This window comes from Anopheles coustani, chromosome 3, assembly GCF_943734705.1.
Source record: "Anopheles coustani chromosome 3, idAnoCousDA_361_x.2, whole genome shotgun sequence".
In the NCBI taxonomy this organism is placed as follows: domain Eukaryota; kingdom Metazoa; phylum Arthropoda; class Insecta; order Diptera; family Culicidae; genus Anopheles; species Anopheles coustani.
Window position 1 is genome coordinate 8,917,627 of NC_071288.1, and position 14,921 is coordinate 8,932,547.

Genomic DNA, 14,921 nt, shown 5'->3' on the forward strand with positions numbered 1-14,921 from the left:
GGCAGCTCTCTTGCATTCAAAAATACTCTAGTTGTTACATTTGTCCTCTTAGCTCTCCCCTTTTCCACCCCTTCTCACTCTCTCTCCCTATGTCTGTTTAAATCGCTATTTTAATAAAAGTAAAACTAGTTCTCCTAAACATAATTTTTAAAAGCAAAGTTTAAAACATATTTTCCAACCCCTCAGTTCCATGTTCGAAAACGACACGATATGAGAAATCAGAACAGAAACTGTCGAAAGCTATGCAAATGTAACAAGCCGTAACTTTCCGCCCAGGAGGAGTACATGTTATCATTTTAATCTAACACACTTTCGCTTGGGCCATTAACTGGAAAAACGAAAACCAAAAGTTATAAAGCAAGAGCGAAACTATTAATTCATATAACACACAAAGACACACATACACAGACACATACAAAATGTGGGCGAAAAAATGACATAATAATCTTCCCAACGCACCGTTATGCGAAGCAGCAGCAGCAGAAAGCAGAAAAGCTGTAACTATTATTAAATGCACGTCGTAGAAGCTGGACTTAGAGAAATCAAAAACAGTACTCGAATCGATGAGATATTATAAACAAATGGGTAAATAGCAGGGAGATGAATATGATAAAACAATTGTGAACTTATGAAGTAAAGCAAAGGACGGTGGTAGAACAGGCAGAAAGGAGGGAGGGGAATAGCTTAAGTAATGTATCGAAAGGCATCGATACCACAAGGGAACGAGAGAGGGTGGGGCAATATAGAACTGTAATAGGATATTTAAAAGAAATAATAATGGGGAAGGGTATAACAAGCTGAAAATCTAATGACAGTGTAAAACAGAGATGAAAAAGTAGCGCAAAACTAATGCAAGGAAAGCACGGAAGGTAAAACAGTGGTGCAGTTCTCCTGTCCAAAAGGGGTTTTTTCTGTTGTTTGGTTGAACATCTGAAAGGTTAGAGAAAAAAAACAGAAATCTCGAATTTGTCTCAATAGAAAATAATTAAATTTGAATCACTTCAGGAAAAAAACTGATTCAGTAAATCTTGAACCACTGAGAGGTCCCTCACAATGCAGGACATGCAGCTTGTGGGAAATTGTGGGCGCAAAGATAGCGAAAATATTATCCCTGCACGTTTTCCTTCGGCACCTACCATCAAATGTGATGTTACTCTAGCTTTCTTCTTTAAAGGACAAACTCTTGAGTTGTGTAGTCTTTCGTTTCCCATCAATTGTACAAAGGCCTAGTATTAACGGTGTCCCGAATCTCACGCGAAACGGTAGAATAGTACACCATTTTCCCAATTGATTTTCCTGATTTGCAAACTCCTCAGCTTTTAAATCAAAAATTCATTATTCTCGTAAACAGAGATGGTTATGTTTTTAAGTATTAATTTACGTAATTTTAATGTTGCCCTTTGGACTGTGTTTTTTTTTTATTATTATTATTCCTACCTCGCGTACCCTTTCCCATTTCCATCCCTTTGTTAAGAATATCTAGAACAATTGTTGTTAATCTGAAACAAACAAATAATGATGATTTCCACCTCAACGAGGAAGTGTAATACAAGTAGTGTGTAATAACGATGGATATTATAAATAAATTCACTGGTAAAAAATTAACTAATAGTGCAGCAGCTACGATGGGGTATGAAATCGAACAGGGATCGTGATCGATGCTGAGTGAAGCGGTTACTCTCGATAGTAGGAATAGAAACGGTCCCCTAGAGCACGTTCACCACGTGTGCTCCATAGGGAAGGAACCGAAACAAAATTAAAATGTAAAGCAAAAGTATGTTTTGCATTTTGGAAAGCGTGAAAAAGAGGAAAAACAGGAGGAGTTAGTTTCGTTGATTTGAAAATTAGAATGAGTTTTTCCCGTTCCGAAGTCACTGGCTGCAGTAAAGCTAACAAACCAAATTAAGCGAGAAACGAATGTGAATACCAATAATAAAACGAACAAAAATGCAAAAGAATGGACAAATTAAAGGATATTTTAAGAAAATTACTCCAATGAAGTCGTTTCTTCTTCTGAGTTTGCATTTGAGAAATATAATTATTTATTTATGTATAACATTTTAAATCACGTTGAAAAATACTAGAAAAGATTAACTTTGACCACTGAAAGGATAAGTTGAACTATTGCTAGCTCATTCGTCATAGTCTCTTTCACTCACATGCTACCAACGAAACATGGAGCTGTCTCGCTTTCTCCTACGATGATGTTGTTCGGCTCAAAGTCCACTCAAGGTTGTTTGTATACCATAGTTATAACTCTTCAGGTTGGCCTCCATAAAACAAACTGGCTGTAAAATCTTGTATTATTTTGAAAATTGAACTTCGATAAATAATCCACGGTAAACATGTGTTGTGTATATAGAAGATGTAAGAACTATTTACCAAAATTGTAACATTCCATTCGTATTGATAACTTAACTTAATTCATTTGTAGAGGCTTTTTGTACGCGCTAAAATGTAACAACTGCAGATAATTTATTGAAGCGATGGAATTGTGGTACATTTTTCATGAAGTTCATTTATTCTAATTAAATGGAATTCAAATAAACACGTGTGTACCCCGGCTTGCTTATTTAAATGTTGTTGCTGTCAAATCGTTGTTCATAAGCCAACCTACAAAAGCATAACTACGAAACAACAACCTTGACTGTTGAATTGGCAACAAAATCGCCAGCTCGAGAAAGATCGCATTCATCAAGTTCATCTCCGGCTCCATCGAGGTCTCGTTTGTTTGAAGATCGTTTTTAATTAAGTTAATTGAATTCCTTTGTCGCACAATGTTTGCTCGTTGCTCCTCGTCACTCGTTCGCCCCTCGGTACAGGTAAGAATGTTTTCTATGATTTGTGAATTTTGCATAACATTGCGCTACACGATGGACGTTCCGCAACGGTGGCGAAGCTCGTGGTGATGATAACGAGAGATAACGATGCCTGTTTACCGTTCCGTCTCCGTGTGGGACTGTTTCGGTGTTAAATTGAAACATAATTATATAATTTAACTAGTGAACCTTGACACTTACCCGTGTTTCCTTCTGTTTTTCGGATGTCGATCTGTTTCGGATTGGCGGCTAGAGTTTCCGCCGGTTCCAGAGTACACTTGTGGTGGCGGAGCACAACAATGAAACCCTCAACCCGATCACGGCCAACGCGGTGACGGCCGCGAAGAAACTCGGCGGTGATGTGACGGTGCTGGTCGCCGGCACCAAGGTCGGTCCCGTGTCGGAAGCGGCCGCCAAGCTGGACGGTGTTGCTAAGGTGCTCGTCGCCGAGGGAGACGCCTACAAGGGCCTGCTGGCCGAATCACTCACCCCGCTCGTGCTGGCCACACAAAATCAGTTCAAGTTCACCCACATCGTGGCCGGTGCCACCGCCTTCGGAAAGGCTGTCCTCCCCCGGATCGCCGCCAAGCTGGATGTTTCCCCGATTTCGGAAATCGTCGAGGTAAAGTCGGCGGACACGTTCGTGCGCACGATCTACGCCGGTAACGCGATCCAGACGCTGAAATCCAAGGACCCGGTCAAGGTGATCACGGTACGAGGAACGAACTTCGAGGCGACCGGCGCTGCTGGCAGCCCGGCAGCCATCGAGAAAGCCCCGGAAGGCGACTTCGCCAGCAAGACGACGGAGTTCGTGAGCCAAGAACTGACCAAGTCCGATCGACCCTCGCTAACGGCGGCCAAAATCATCATCTCCGGTGGACGTGGCATGAAGTCGGGCGACAATTTCAAGATGCTGTACGATCTGGCAGACAAGTGGGGCGCAGCTGTAGGAGCATCCCGGGCGGCCGTCGATGCCGGGTACGTTCCGAACGATCTGCAGATCGGCCAGACGGGTAAGATCGTGGCCCCGGAGCTGTACGTCGCCGTCGGTATATCCGGTGCTATCCAGCATCTTGCCGGCATGAAGGACTCGAAAACGATCGTGGCCATCAACAAGGACCCGGAGGCACCGATTTTCCAAGTCTCCGACTACGGTCTAGTGGCCGACCTGTTCAAGGTGATCCCGGAGATTAACGAAAAGTGTTAGAACGAGACAGGAAAACAAAGGATCCCTCCGGACGAACGTTATCACACCCCGTGCCGCGAGGATATTCTGCAACCACCGGTGAATATTCCGAAAGCCAACACAAGACGATCAGTAATGTAAATGTATCGTTTTCTGTTAATTTTAGGCGCAAAAATTTAGCTACAGTATATAACATATAGGTTTCACAAAAAAGCTAGTAGTTGTTGGGTCCATTTTCCACCCGATGCGGCACCGGCCGTAGCGCCACCGTTGGGTGGTATCACGGATTTACTTCTTCGGTGCAATAATTCCTTCCAGTTGAGCCTACAAGAAGAGTTGGCAAATATTGTTTTATAGAGTCAGGGTAAAAGTATTTGTCAATAAATGTTTCCGTTTTCATAAAACAGAGTCGAACCGCGGAACCTAGTTCCATACAAACACTTACCTTCAGTTGGGCGTTTGTTTTCTTAAGGAATGCAATTTCTTCCGAATGTTTCTTCTCCTCCGATGCGCGCAACTCCGCATTCCTCCGTTCTGCCTGATCCGCCTTAATCTTCATGTCACTGATGGAATTCAACAAAGCCTCCTTTTCGTGCTCCAGTAACTGTATCTGCTCTTGGAGCTTTTCCTTTCCTTCCTGTGCCTGCAGCGCCTTTCGTATGCCGAACGACACGGAACTACAGTAGAGTGTTTCGTACGCCTCGAGCGACATTGCGATCTCGTCCCGTACGCGCAGCAGAAGAAGGCCCCGCTCGGTGCAATTTATCGTTACCTGCCGGATCAGCTCGTCGAAGCATTGCGTGTAAAGTTCTCTCCGCACCGGACAGATACCTGTTTCGCGGGCCTGAGTCTGCTGGAGACGCGTGTCCAACATTTCCTGCAGATTGATAACGTCCTGCCGGGTGGCGGGTGTACTGGAGACGGTTTGCGTCCACAGCTGGCCATCCTCTTCCCACGTTTTCGGTGGCAATATGCAGTTGAGAATTTCTTCCGTCTCGCGCGGACTATCCACGACAACGGCACCGCCCGACCCAGGACGGCCAGGTTGCTCCTTGGCGGGAGCGGTCGCCGTGTCACCCGCTGGTTCCCGCTTTTCAACGTGTTTAACTACCAGCACGGGGTTGTTGTACCGCACCAGCGTCGTTTGCAGCTCCACGTTCCGATCGCCCATCGTGTGGCCGTGTCCGATTAAACTGGTCCAGCTGATGAGTGTACTTCACGATGTAACTTATTTGCAGTTTAACACTATTCCAGTGATGGATTGTGAAGAAATCAAACAGTCAAATCAGGTTATCCATGGCAACGGAAGTGCTAAAAGGGTTGCTAGGATGTGGCGAATCAACAATTCCAACAAGTTGTATTTAGGACACACACGATTTCGTGTGGTTTGTGCATTCCTAAAAACAAATATGTGTAGCAAGGGAAAGAATTAACATGTATAAATTATATTCAACCTACCTGCAAATACTTATGCTCCACTGAAAAGGAACAAACAGTCAGAAGCCACATTTAGCATTCGTTGTTCTTTTAAAAATGTGATTAAATATGATTTGGTGCAATAATAATTGTCTTAAACTATACTGGAGTGATTTTTAAAAATTAATTTAATTTCACGTTGCAAGAACGTATTTCGTGGTTCGTTTGAAAAATATTAAATTCACTCTCCAATGCAATTGTTTGACATTACGACGCAAACATTGAGTAATGTCACTTTCAGCGAAAGGGCACTATTTACAAAACAATCCAAAAGGCATTTCGAACCGACTTAGTGAATCAGTCCGTTGGACGCAGTATTACCAGTATCATGGACGAAGATGACGATTTGTTAGCATCCCTGGAAATTCCTACCGTTCCGAAACAGGCCGCAGTATCACAAGAGAAATCTCCAACCTCCAGCACGGCCGCATCATCCAACACAACGGGAGTTCCTACGTCCTCCGAAACGCCGGTAATTATTGCAAAGGTAAACAAAAGCAACTGCATCCTGGTCAATCCGAAACAGCGCGGTAATCCTCTGCTGAAAGCCATCCAAAACATCCCATGGGAATACGACGATATCGTTCCGGACTACGTGGTCGGGGCGAGTGCCTGCGTACTGTTCCTTTCCCTGCGCTACCACAACCTCAACCCGGACTACATTCACGCCCGGTTGAAGTTGTTGGGCAAAATGTACGAGCTGCGGGTGCTGCTGGTGCAGATCGATATCCAGGAACCGCAGAACGCACTCAAACATCTGACACGCATCTGTCTGCTGGCCGACCTGACGCTGATGTTGGCCTGGAACCCGGAAGAAGCGGGACGCATTGTGGAAAAGTACAAACTGTTTGAGAATCGACCGCCGGATTGGATTATGGAGCGAGCGGAAAAATATCCCCACGAGAAGATTGTCCGCGCGCTTACCAACATAAAACCGGTCAATCAAACGGATGCAATGATATTGATTCAAAACTATGGGACGCTTGGGAAGCTCATCAACACCAGCGAAGAGAAGCTCAGCATGTGCTCCGGGTTGGGGCCGAGAAAAGTGAAAAAACTGCATAAAACATTCAATGAAAACTTTCGAAAATAAGCATACTAGCACAATTCCTTGTATAAAGTTCAATCGTCAAATATAAGGCCTATTTAATTATGTATTGTATTAAATGTCGGGTGCTTTATTTATTTCATTTCATTGTGCACGTTGTTTTAGTGGTACTAACATAATGTCCTCATCATTACGTTACGCTGATTTATTCTTATTAAAAAGTCTTCCCCTCTTGTTTTCTATCTTTTAACCATTAGTTGGGAATTAATCCTCCGTTTCTGCTACAGCGGCAGCCGGTTCCTCCGAATTCCTTTCCTCTTCTGTTCCGGTCTCCATGGCTTCCACTTCTTGATCTTTGACAGGCTTTTCCTCATCCACTGCGACCGCTTCTTCCTCTTGCTGCTCTGCTACAGTTTCCTCCTTTTCGTCCCCATCAACTGGCCTCTTCTTACCCCGACGTGGACGTTCATTAACCACCGGTTCCGGTTCTGTCAGCTCGTTGCGGATCGGAGTCGGGGCAAAGTCTTTCTTTGCGGCGGCGGCCAACTGTTGCTTTCGCTTTTCGGCTTCCAGTGCTTCCGCGTCGGACTGCTTCACCTGCTCGTCCATTTTCTCCTGCTGCTCTTGGCGTTGCTTTTCGTAGAGTTCTTTCATTTTTTCCTAATATTAAAGAAAATAATTAATAAAAGTTATAAAAAAAACCTCAAAATCCGGTCCTTCCCATGACCACCAGTGTACGTACCATTTCATCCCGTATGACGTTCACCTTGCGCATGTAGAACTGATAGACAAACTGTGCCATCTCGGTCATATCCTTGATTGTTTCCGGTTCTTCGTCCGATTTGGTAGCTTCGGCACCCGAAAGACGCCTCTCGCAAGGATACGTTTCCTTCGCGTACAGCTGCAGCTGCAGCGGTCGGTTCATCAGCAACCGGAACGCGGGTTGCAGCTCGACACAGTTCTTAAACAATGCCACCCGGCCAAAGATGTACAGCCCAAGGCGGGCACGACTCATCGCAACCACCAGACGCCGTACGTCCCGAATGTGACCGATCGTTTTCGTACGCACCAACGACAGCAGTATGTAATCGTTCTGCTGACCCTGGTACTTGTCCACCGTCGTCACCTTGTGTGGCTTGCCGAACATCGGATTGGTGGCACAACGCGACTCAATGACATCCCTTATCAGATGCTTCTGGCCATTGTATGTCGTGAGGATCGAAATCTTCTCGGCCGGGTAGCCAAGCAAGCGCATGTACATAAACACCGCCACCACGTACTCGGCCTCGGCAAGGTTCTGGTAGAAGTATGGGTTCGGTTCCGACTCGCCCACCCCATTGAAGTCCTCCACGTTGACCAGCTGGTACTCGAAGGCGAACCCGGCATTGGCCCGGCAGTACTCCGGCCACCGGTGCACGTGTGCCAGGTCACCGAGCGTACTGTAGCGCCACTTGTACAGCTCGCAGATGCTCGAACGCGCACGACCCTGCCCATCGAGATCGATCGTCGGTACGCCGAGTCGCACCAGGCGCGTAAACAACGATTGCTCCATGTTGGAGTACTTCTGGAACGCCATGTTCTTGATGACCGGCGGCAGCTGATGGTGATCGCCGATCATGATCCAACGCTTCAACCGATTGTACCCATCGAGCGGGTTCTGCAATAGCAGCGGAATGAACGTTTCAATCTCAAGGATCTGCGCCGCCTCCTCCATCAGGATGTTGTCGTACTTGAAGCCCATCGTGACCAGTTCCTTCCTCTTCAGCGCAGCGTGGGTACACGTCATGGCGATAATTTTTGCCTCCTTCACCAGCAGATACTTGCTCCGATCAAGCCCACTGCGGAGCAATTCGAATGCCCGGAACTCTTCCAGCTCGGTGAAGAGGTGGGAAATGTACCGGAAGCAGCTGTGGGCAATCTCCATATTTTCTTCGTACGTCTCACCGCCGAAAAGCGGCTGAGGGGCGTCCTTGAAGAAGCGTGTAAATGGAAACTGCTCCTCGAACCGGGCCCGAGCAGCTTCCTCTTCCGCGGTCGGACGTTCGAAATCGTTAAGAAACTTTTCCCACCGGGCGACCACGTGGTAGAGATAGAAATGACCAGCCGTTTCACAAGTGTACGCCACATCACCGGTCACGCCGAGCGATTCCTGAAGCCGCCCGACTTGCCCAAGCAAATCGATACGCTTCGAAAGGACGTAATTGACGCGCCCGTACCGGCTGTAGTCCTTTTCCGTCTCGAGTGACTCCTCGCCGTGACCAAGACGCAGCAGATGCCGTTCGTCGATGTCGAGTGCCATGATTTTCTCGAACAACTGATTAAGCGCCTGATTGGAGTGTGTCACGATGAGCGTGCGCTGCTGCGGATGGTTGTGGTACAGGTTGGAAATGATCTGCACGGCCACGTCCGTTTTACCCGTACCGGGTGGACCGACGACAAGCGTCAGCCCCGGTTGCATACCCGCACGGATCGCTTCGATCTGGGTCGGTGTGAAGCGGATAGCGTTCTTCTTAGGCTCGTTGTATTTGTATGGGCCACGGCGTGGAATGCGGTACGATTCGACACGGATACGCTTCGGTAGTTCTTTTTCCTCCTCACCCTTTTCCTCCTCATCGGAATCGTCCTCCTCCGGGACATCCTCGTAAGTCAGCCGGAATGGTGGCTTCAGTGTGCTCTCCGGCGACGATGGCTCAACTCCGACCGGTACCATCTCATACCCGGGGAAACTACCGGCCACGTGCTCATAGTCGAGGAACGTATCGTTGAAATCAAGCACCCGCGCTTGGTCAGACATACGGCTATAGTGGGCCGCACCGGGGTCGCCGTACCCGAGCAGGATATCGTGCAACCAGGGCGGCACGACACACTCCGTGTTCATAAGATGGCGGATCGTCTCCAGTACCGCCTTGAAATTATTCTCCTTCGGCTTGCGCCGCATGATGATGTTAAAACCCTCATACACGTCCTCTCCACCGTCGTCGCCTTCCTGCCGCAACGTCGCATCCATATCCACCCGGTACTGATTCGAATCGAGCCACACGCGGAACGTACGCTGCTCACCGGACAGCTGCGGTCGCTGCTCAAGCCCATCCTCAATCACACGCCCGTTCGCGTCCAACATGCCCTCGATTTCGCAGCCCCGTACGTGCACCAGGCCGACCTGTGGCACGAAGTGCTCCCGATAGTCGTACTTGGTGCCGATGGGGCGCGTGGGGCGCACGGTTATCAGGAAGCAGACGTCGTGCTTGCGAAGGTTTTCCCACTCCTCCTGCACCTCCTTGCGCACGTTCAGCGTTACGCTGACGTCCGCCCGGACACGCGATGGCTTTTTCTCGCCGATGTGCGGCTTCGAAACCTCCACCACGGCAAACGATTGGATTGGTAGTGCCATGCGGGCCCATCCTCCGAACACCGCGTCCCCATCTTCCGACTGCCAGGGAAGCATACGGCTTACGGCGTCCTCGATATCCTGGCGAATCTCATCTGTGGAAACGGGGAACGGAAGGATCGTCAAGATTATTATTTCAATTCCATCGCGTCTTGTAGGAGATATTTCAACAGTCTGCCATTGCCTTTGGTGAAGTAATGTAACGGCCGAGATCTAGTGTATTAACACAAGAATACATTGCATTTAAATATTGCCCGAATGCTCTATAGCAACTGCTCTTTTTGAAAACGCTATAACTTTGTCATCTTTGATGATTTTATGCGACCATATTTTTTTCTTTACACCGAGTTAGCAGAGTGATGGAGAGATGCATCAAAAAATCCCAAAAACGCCGAAATATAGTCAACAAATATACTAAAAAGATACCATTTATGGTTCAGAAAAACCTTTAAAAAATGACGAAGTTATAGCGTGTTGAAAAAGGGCGGTCAAAACGAGTATTCAGGTCTGGCCATGTTGATTCTCAGTTTTTCTTCAATGGAGTTTTGAATTTTAAAGTAAAGCATTTATGATTTTTTGCCGAAATGATTGCTATTTGTATTCTAGTGTTACGAGGTTCTAATTATCAAGTACGAGGATCTAATTATCTTAAACAGTTTAATGTATGTACAGAAACACAAAGTTCTTGTTTCATCTAACAATTTCATGTAATTCGCTTCATATCCTTTTAGCAAAACCCATTATCGTCGAAGATCAATTTCCCTCAATCTGACCGAAACCATCCGGAATGGTGGAGAAATTTTTACCGGAAAAAACAATAAACAACGAGAAACAAACTTCTCGGGCCCATACTTACACGTCGATTCGAGCCGAAAAAGATTGAAATTCCGCAGCAGATAGTCGTGCAGCGTGAGGAACTGCAGGTTCAACTTCGGCAGCGCCAGGCACCCTTCGCCCGAGTAAAACTCCGTCGGGACGACGTTCTCGTTCCAGATGATGTCCTCGGTCGGATAGAGCGGCATCTCGTTCAGGGACTCCAGCTGCGACACGCGCCGCTCGTGCCGCGAAATGAGCAGCTCCCGAAGGAATTTCTCGTCCACCCGGTGCCATTCGAACGGTGGCTGCAGCTCGTCCGGCACCAGGTTGAGGTAGCAGGCGATCTCGCGCAGGCTGCCGCAGTCCAGGGCACCGAAGTGCTTCTCGAGCGAGGCACGCGTGTCGACGTTGGCCACGTTCGAGAGCGCAAACTGGCGCAGGTTGGGGAACTTGGCGAACGCCGCCTTCTGGAGCGACTTGATCTTGGCGTAGTGGAGCTGCGTCATGTCGTGATCGGTGAGCGGATCACCGGTTTCATCGTTTATCTCGAAGCGTGCGTAAAACTTGAGCATGTCCAAAAGCTAAGGAAAACAATAAAGAAAAATTATGTTATCATTTAAATGTTTACGTTACGAAAACTAATTGTCAATCCCTTTTGTCAGTTAAAAATGTCCAAAAATTGATTCTCAAAATACGCACCAATGACTGGCCATAAGATTTTACAACCGATGAGCCGATGTTTAAACTTTTTTTAAATTAAATTTCGAAATAATCAAATGGATTTAAAAAAAAGTATGAGTTAAGCGCACATGTCGGTTATATTCGATGGTGATTTAATTTCACCATCTGACTGTTTGCCGCACGAGTAAAACGCCTTTTTTGCATATTTCGAACCTTGCTATCAAATCTTAGCTAAACTCTATTCTTGGCTCTGCCCAACGCTGCTTACTGATAAGAGACAAAAAGTTTCGTTTTTTACTTTCTTCACTTGTCAGTAATTTTTATTGACCGCCATCTTCATTTAATGGATTGCCGCCGTCAGCGAACACAATCATTATCAGGTCCAAAAACCAAAACATCAATTGAAGAGATCTCGGTTAGGGGAAAAAAATGAAAAACATACCCACGTCAAAGAGACTATCAACAAAGTAGGCATGCCAAATGGGGCGTACATTGCGTTGTGTGAAAAATGTGATTTATTTTCTTTCGATTACCAAGATGACGCAGGAACGACATGTTCCACACTATGGACACCGAAGCTGTGCAGCTCTTGTTTGAAAACAATAATATTCTATGTCACCCTGGATTCTAGTTGGCGCCTGGCCGGTTTCGTAAACAAGTGGGATGTTCTTCCTGTGGTTATTTTTGTAAACTATTCTTAGAACGGGCTTGATTTAAGGCAACGATTAAGGTGTTTACAAAGATGCGTTGGAAAAAAAAAATCTCATGTTCTGTATTTTTCTCAACGCCCAATTCCAGACCGAAACACTTCAAACCATTCGGATGGAGATAAATAATTTAAATTATTACGCTTTGCAATCCTTCTTTCAAACGGTGCAACCATTTGTTCGCCATGTGTCCGAATTGTTATCTGCCAGACAGGGAAGTCGTAACGTCTATTTCAAAAACTCCATTGATCATCGGGCGCAGCGCATTTTGCCTTCTACGCCGAAAAACACAAAGCGGAACAAAACTGGAGCGTTAAAACCAAAACGCTTGAAATGCCACTCGGGCGATAAATATTGATTGTGGATTTTTTAAGCAGCGAAGTGGATCATTCCGCTCCGATGCTGGGTGCAACTGAAGTGTACACAAAAGTTTTTTCTTTCCTCCTGGCAGCTCAAGTTCCCGACCCGATTAATTGCGCCACGCCAAGGAAAACCTCCATCCGCGCACTCCAGAGAGTTCATCCGGTCGCCGAAGTGTTCAATAAACATCGTCGACGTCGTTCAAGTCGCGCGGAATAAATTGTTTGATGGATCTAGTGGATTCCGGTGCGGTTGTTTGAATGGTTGGCCGCTTCCAGGAAATCGTTATCGACGATCGTCGGAAACGCGCAATGCTAAATAAAATGTGTCAAGCGGCCCGGGGGAAATGGGATTTAAACTTCAATCCTATGCAAAGCGGATCATCAGTGTTCCTCTCCACCTCCCGATTCTTGACTACAATGTCCAAAGCTTTGCCTTCTCGAGTTCTTCCTATAGGATGGTACCATTATTCTAGTGTTTAGGTTTTTGCTCGCTATCCTCTCTTCTTGAGTTCTGTTTGTATGAAGCAACGAAATCCCATTAATGGAGGGAAAGATGAAGAGCATCCTGACTCGCACACCAACGGAATCTGGAACTCGGAAGTCGGAACATCCACATCCGCTTCCAATGGTTTGGTAAAGTTGCTTTCTGGCCATGACATACAATGCCACAACCAACCAAGAAAGGTCCAAACTGGGAGTCAAAGTGAAAACGGCTCGGTCGGGAATGTCGGGATACGCGTCGTCCTTGGAAATGAATGTAGGCAGCGACAAAGAGCGACCACTTTTCCCTTGTTCTGTCTGGTCGGTCAAAAAGCCACGAAAGCCACCGTCGTTTCGACGATGGCAGAAGACACCGAGATGAGACTTTCGCGGTTCATCCCGGTTGACCTATAACCCATCGCCGGATGTCGGGTGGACGGATTTTGCTCCCCCCGCCCGTTGGGAAGCTTTATCCTTTGAAGATGCACTAAAGGCGCGCCCCCAAAAAAAAATCACGAATAGCGTTTTGCACAACCTGATTTCGGGAAGGAATGCAATAACAAACGGACCGGAATGACGCAAACGCGTTTTTATCGAATTTATATTGTTCGCCCGCTTATTTTATTCGCCCGCTCCTGTTTTTATGCTTGTGGCACTTCAATTTTCTTCGCGGAAATACCCCGGATGAAAGGGAAACATTTGAAAATTGCAATGCGCATTATGCAGACAAAAACCCCGGCCATTTCTGTTTTATGGCCTCAATAAAAAAGTATTGCACTCAATACTCAATGTAACATGTGACTCGGGAGAAAAAGTATAAAGAAAGACACATCAGCTATGTGCGTCGAATGATAAACGTTCGAAATATGTTCCCGGCCCGGTAAAAGGGCAAAAAATTACCGGAGTTAAGCGCCCACCCCCTCCCTATCCCTCCACCCCCTCACCCTGTCCATCCCAAAGGATCGTCCTAGAAGGTAGAATATAAATCAACAGATAGTCATCAATCACCACCGGTGACAGAAGAAAAGTACATCCCACTGGGCCGTGGGCACAAAAAAGGGTCCATAAAACTGTTTTTCTTTTATTCTTAAAAAATGTTTTATGTACTAAGGCATTTTTCCGCCAGTTCACATCCAGTTCAGTTTCAACCATAAGCCAGGATTATCGTGCGGGGAAAGTAAAATGATAACTGAGATTAAGTCGGAAAATTATACAATTTTTTTCAATGAAATTAATGGCACATAAAAAACATGAAATAACATTAATTTATTGATGATAATAAATGGTATACTATAACTAATATTGATATAAAAGGTATACTATAACTAATTAGTTGGCCAAAGTACTACTAACCAAAGTAAAAAAAATCCGTAATACAACTCTGCGTTATTTGCCAAAAGCCGTTTTTTTAGGTTGCTTTTGAACATAAACAAACCGCCGCTAAGTGCTGCTTTGGTGAAAAACAATAAATACAACATTTGAATCTCTGTTGACTCTCGCGACCACACAATGCCGGGGGTCGGCATAATTATTCATGGCGTACAAAGTATGTTATTTGCTCGGCAGGCGAACACATACGAATAACAGCATATTTTACAACAACCAGCATAAAAAAAAAGGCACACATCACATCAATATTTACAACGCGGGGCCAAATACCAATATTTAAAACGCGTGGACAAATAAAGCAAGCACCAGAAACGTGACTTTCGACCGATGTGCGCTTATAACACGCTGGAGAATTCAATATCGCCAAAATGATACTACCGGCAAAAAAAAAAAGAACGGTTCCGACATCGGTGCCGGATATCGGAGAAGGCCGACGGTTTCGGCTCGCGTTGCTGGCCATCGTCGTCGGCGGCAAATAAACAATGCATCCTGCAGCTGTTGCAAACCGGGCACATCACATGTGACCCCGTCCCATCTCGCGCGTTACTAAATCACGCACGAGGACGACA

The 14,921-nt window shown here is 46.2% G+C and overlaps 4 protein-coding genes across 7 annotated transcripts in view; 2 read left to right on the forward strand and 2 right to left on the reverse strand.

The window, feature by feature from the left end:
• Positions 1–2,657: 2,657 nt before the first annotated feature.
• On the forward strand, positions 2,658–4,419 carry LOC131260718 (electron transfer flavoprotein subunit alpha, mitochondrial). 4 transcript variants are annotated; one of them, XR_009178169.1, is made up of 3 exons: positions 2,658–2,822; positions 3,073–4,104; positions 4,172–4,419. XR_009178169.1 is itself a non-coding variant. In XM_058262517.1 (2 exons), the coding sequence occupies exons 1-2, from the start codon at positions 2,778–2,780 to the stop codon at positions 4,024–4,026; spliced, it is 1,005 nt and encodes a 334-aa protein (XP_058118500.1). In that variant the 5' UTR covers positions 2,658–2,777; the 3' UTR covers positions 4,027–4,419. The 4 variants fall into 4 exon arrangements, 3 of the variants coding, with proteins under 3 accessions (XP_058118500.1, XP_058118499.1, XP_058118501.1); XM_058262517.1 differs by having other exon boundaries at positions 2,658–2,830; positions 3,075–4,419; XM_058262516.1 differs by having other exon boundaries at positions 3,073–4,419.
• Positions 4,294–5,176, reverse strand: LOC131260722 (putative inner dynein arm light chain, axonemal). The gene is made up of 2 exons (XM_058262521.1): positions 4,451–5,176; positions 4,294–4,329 (listed from the first exon to the last, which is right to left on the reverse strand). The coding sequence occupies exons 1-2, from the start codon at positions 5,174–5,176 to the stop codon at positions 4,294–4,296; spliced, it is 762 nt and encodes a 253-aa protein (XP_058118504.1).
• Positions 5,177–5,747: 571 nt separating this feature from the next.
• Positions 5,748–6,657, forward strand: LOC131260720 (DNA excision repair protein ERCC-1). The gene has a single exon (XM_058262519.1). It carries the CDS (start codon positions 5,810–5,812, stop codon positions 6,572–6,574), a length of 765 nt encoding a protein of 254 aa, XP_058118502.1. The 5' UTR covers positions 5,748–5,809; the 3' UTR covers positions 6,575–6,657.
• LOC131260708 (RNA helicase aquarius) overlaps positions 6,638–14,921 on the reverse strand; it is a 40,010-nt gene continuing 31,726 nt past the window's right edge. The window contains exons 3-5 of the mRNA XM_058262504.1: positions 10,774–11,314; positions 7,272–10,012; positions 6,638–7,189 (exon numbers count right to left, since the gene is read on the reverse strand). Of these exons, the coding sequence (XP_058118487.1) occupies positions 6,794–7,189; positions 7,272–10,012; positions 10,774–11,314 (3,678 nt within the window). The 3' untranslated portion in view covers positions 6,638–6,793. The remainder of the gene's footprint in view (positions 7,190–7,271; positions 10,013–10,773; positions 11,315–14,921) is intronic.

What these genes read in the sequence shown, in the direction of transcription:
- LOC131260718 (XM_058262517.1), top strand. Translation starts at nt 2,778, where the DNA reads ATGTTTGCTCGTTGCTCCTCGTCACTCGTTCGCCCCTCGGTACAGGTA. An exon ending in CCCTCGGTACAGGTAAGAAT is followed by an intron (nt 2,831 to 3,074) that starts GTTTTCTATGAT and finishes TGGCGGCTAGAG; the next exon opens with TTTCCGCCGGTTCCAGAGTA.
- LOC131260722 (XM_058262521.1), bottom strand. Translation starts at nt 5,176, where the DNA reads ATGGGCGATCGGAACGTGGAGCTGCAAACGACGCTGGTGCGGTACAAC. An exon ending in AAACAAACGCCCAACTGAAG is followed by an intron (nt 4,330 to 4,450) that starts GTAAGTGTTTGT and finishes CTCTTCTTGTAG; the next exon opens with GCTCAACTGGAAGGAATTAT.
- LOC131260720 (XM_058262519.1), top strand. Translation starts at nt 5,810, where the DNA reads ATGGACGAAGATGACGATTTGTTAGCATCCCTGGAAATTCCTACCGTT.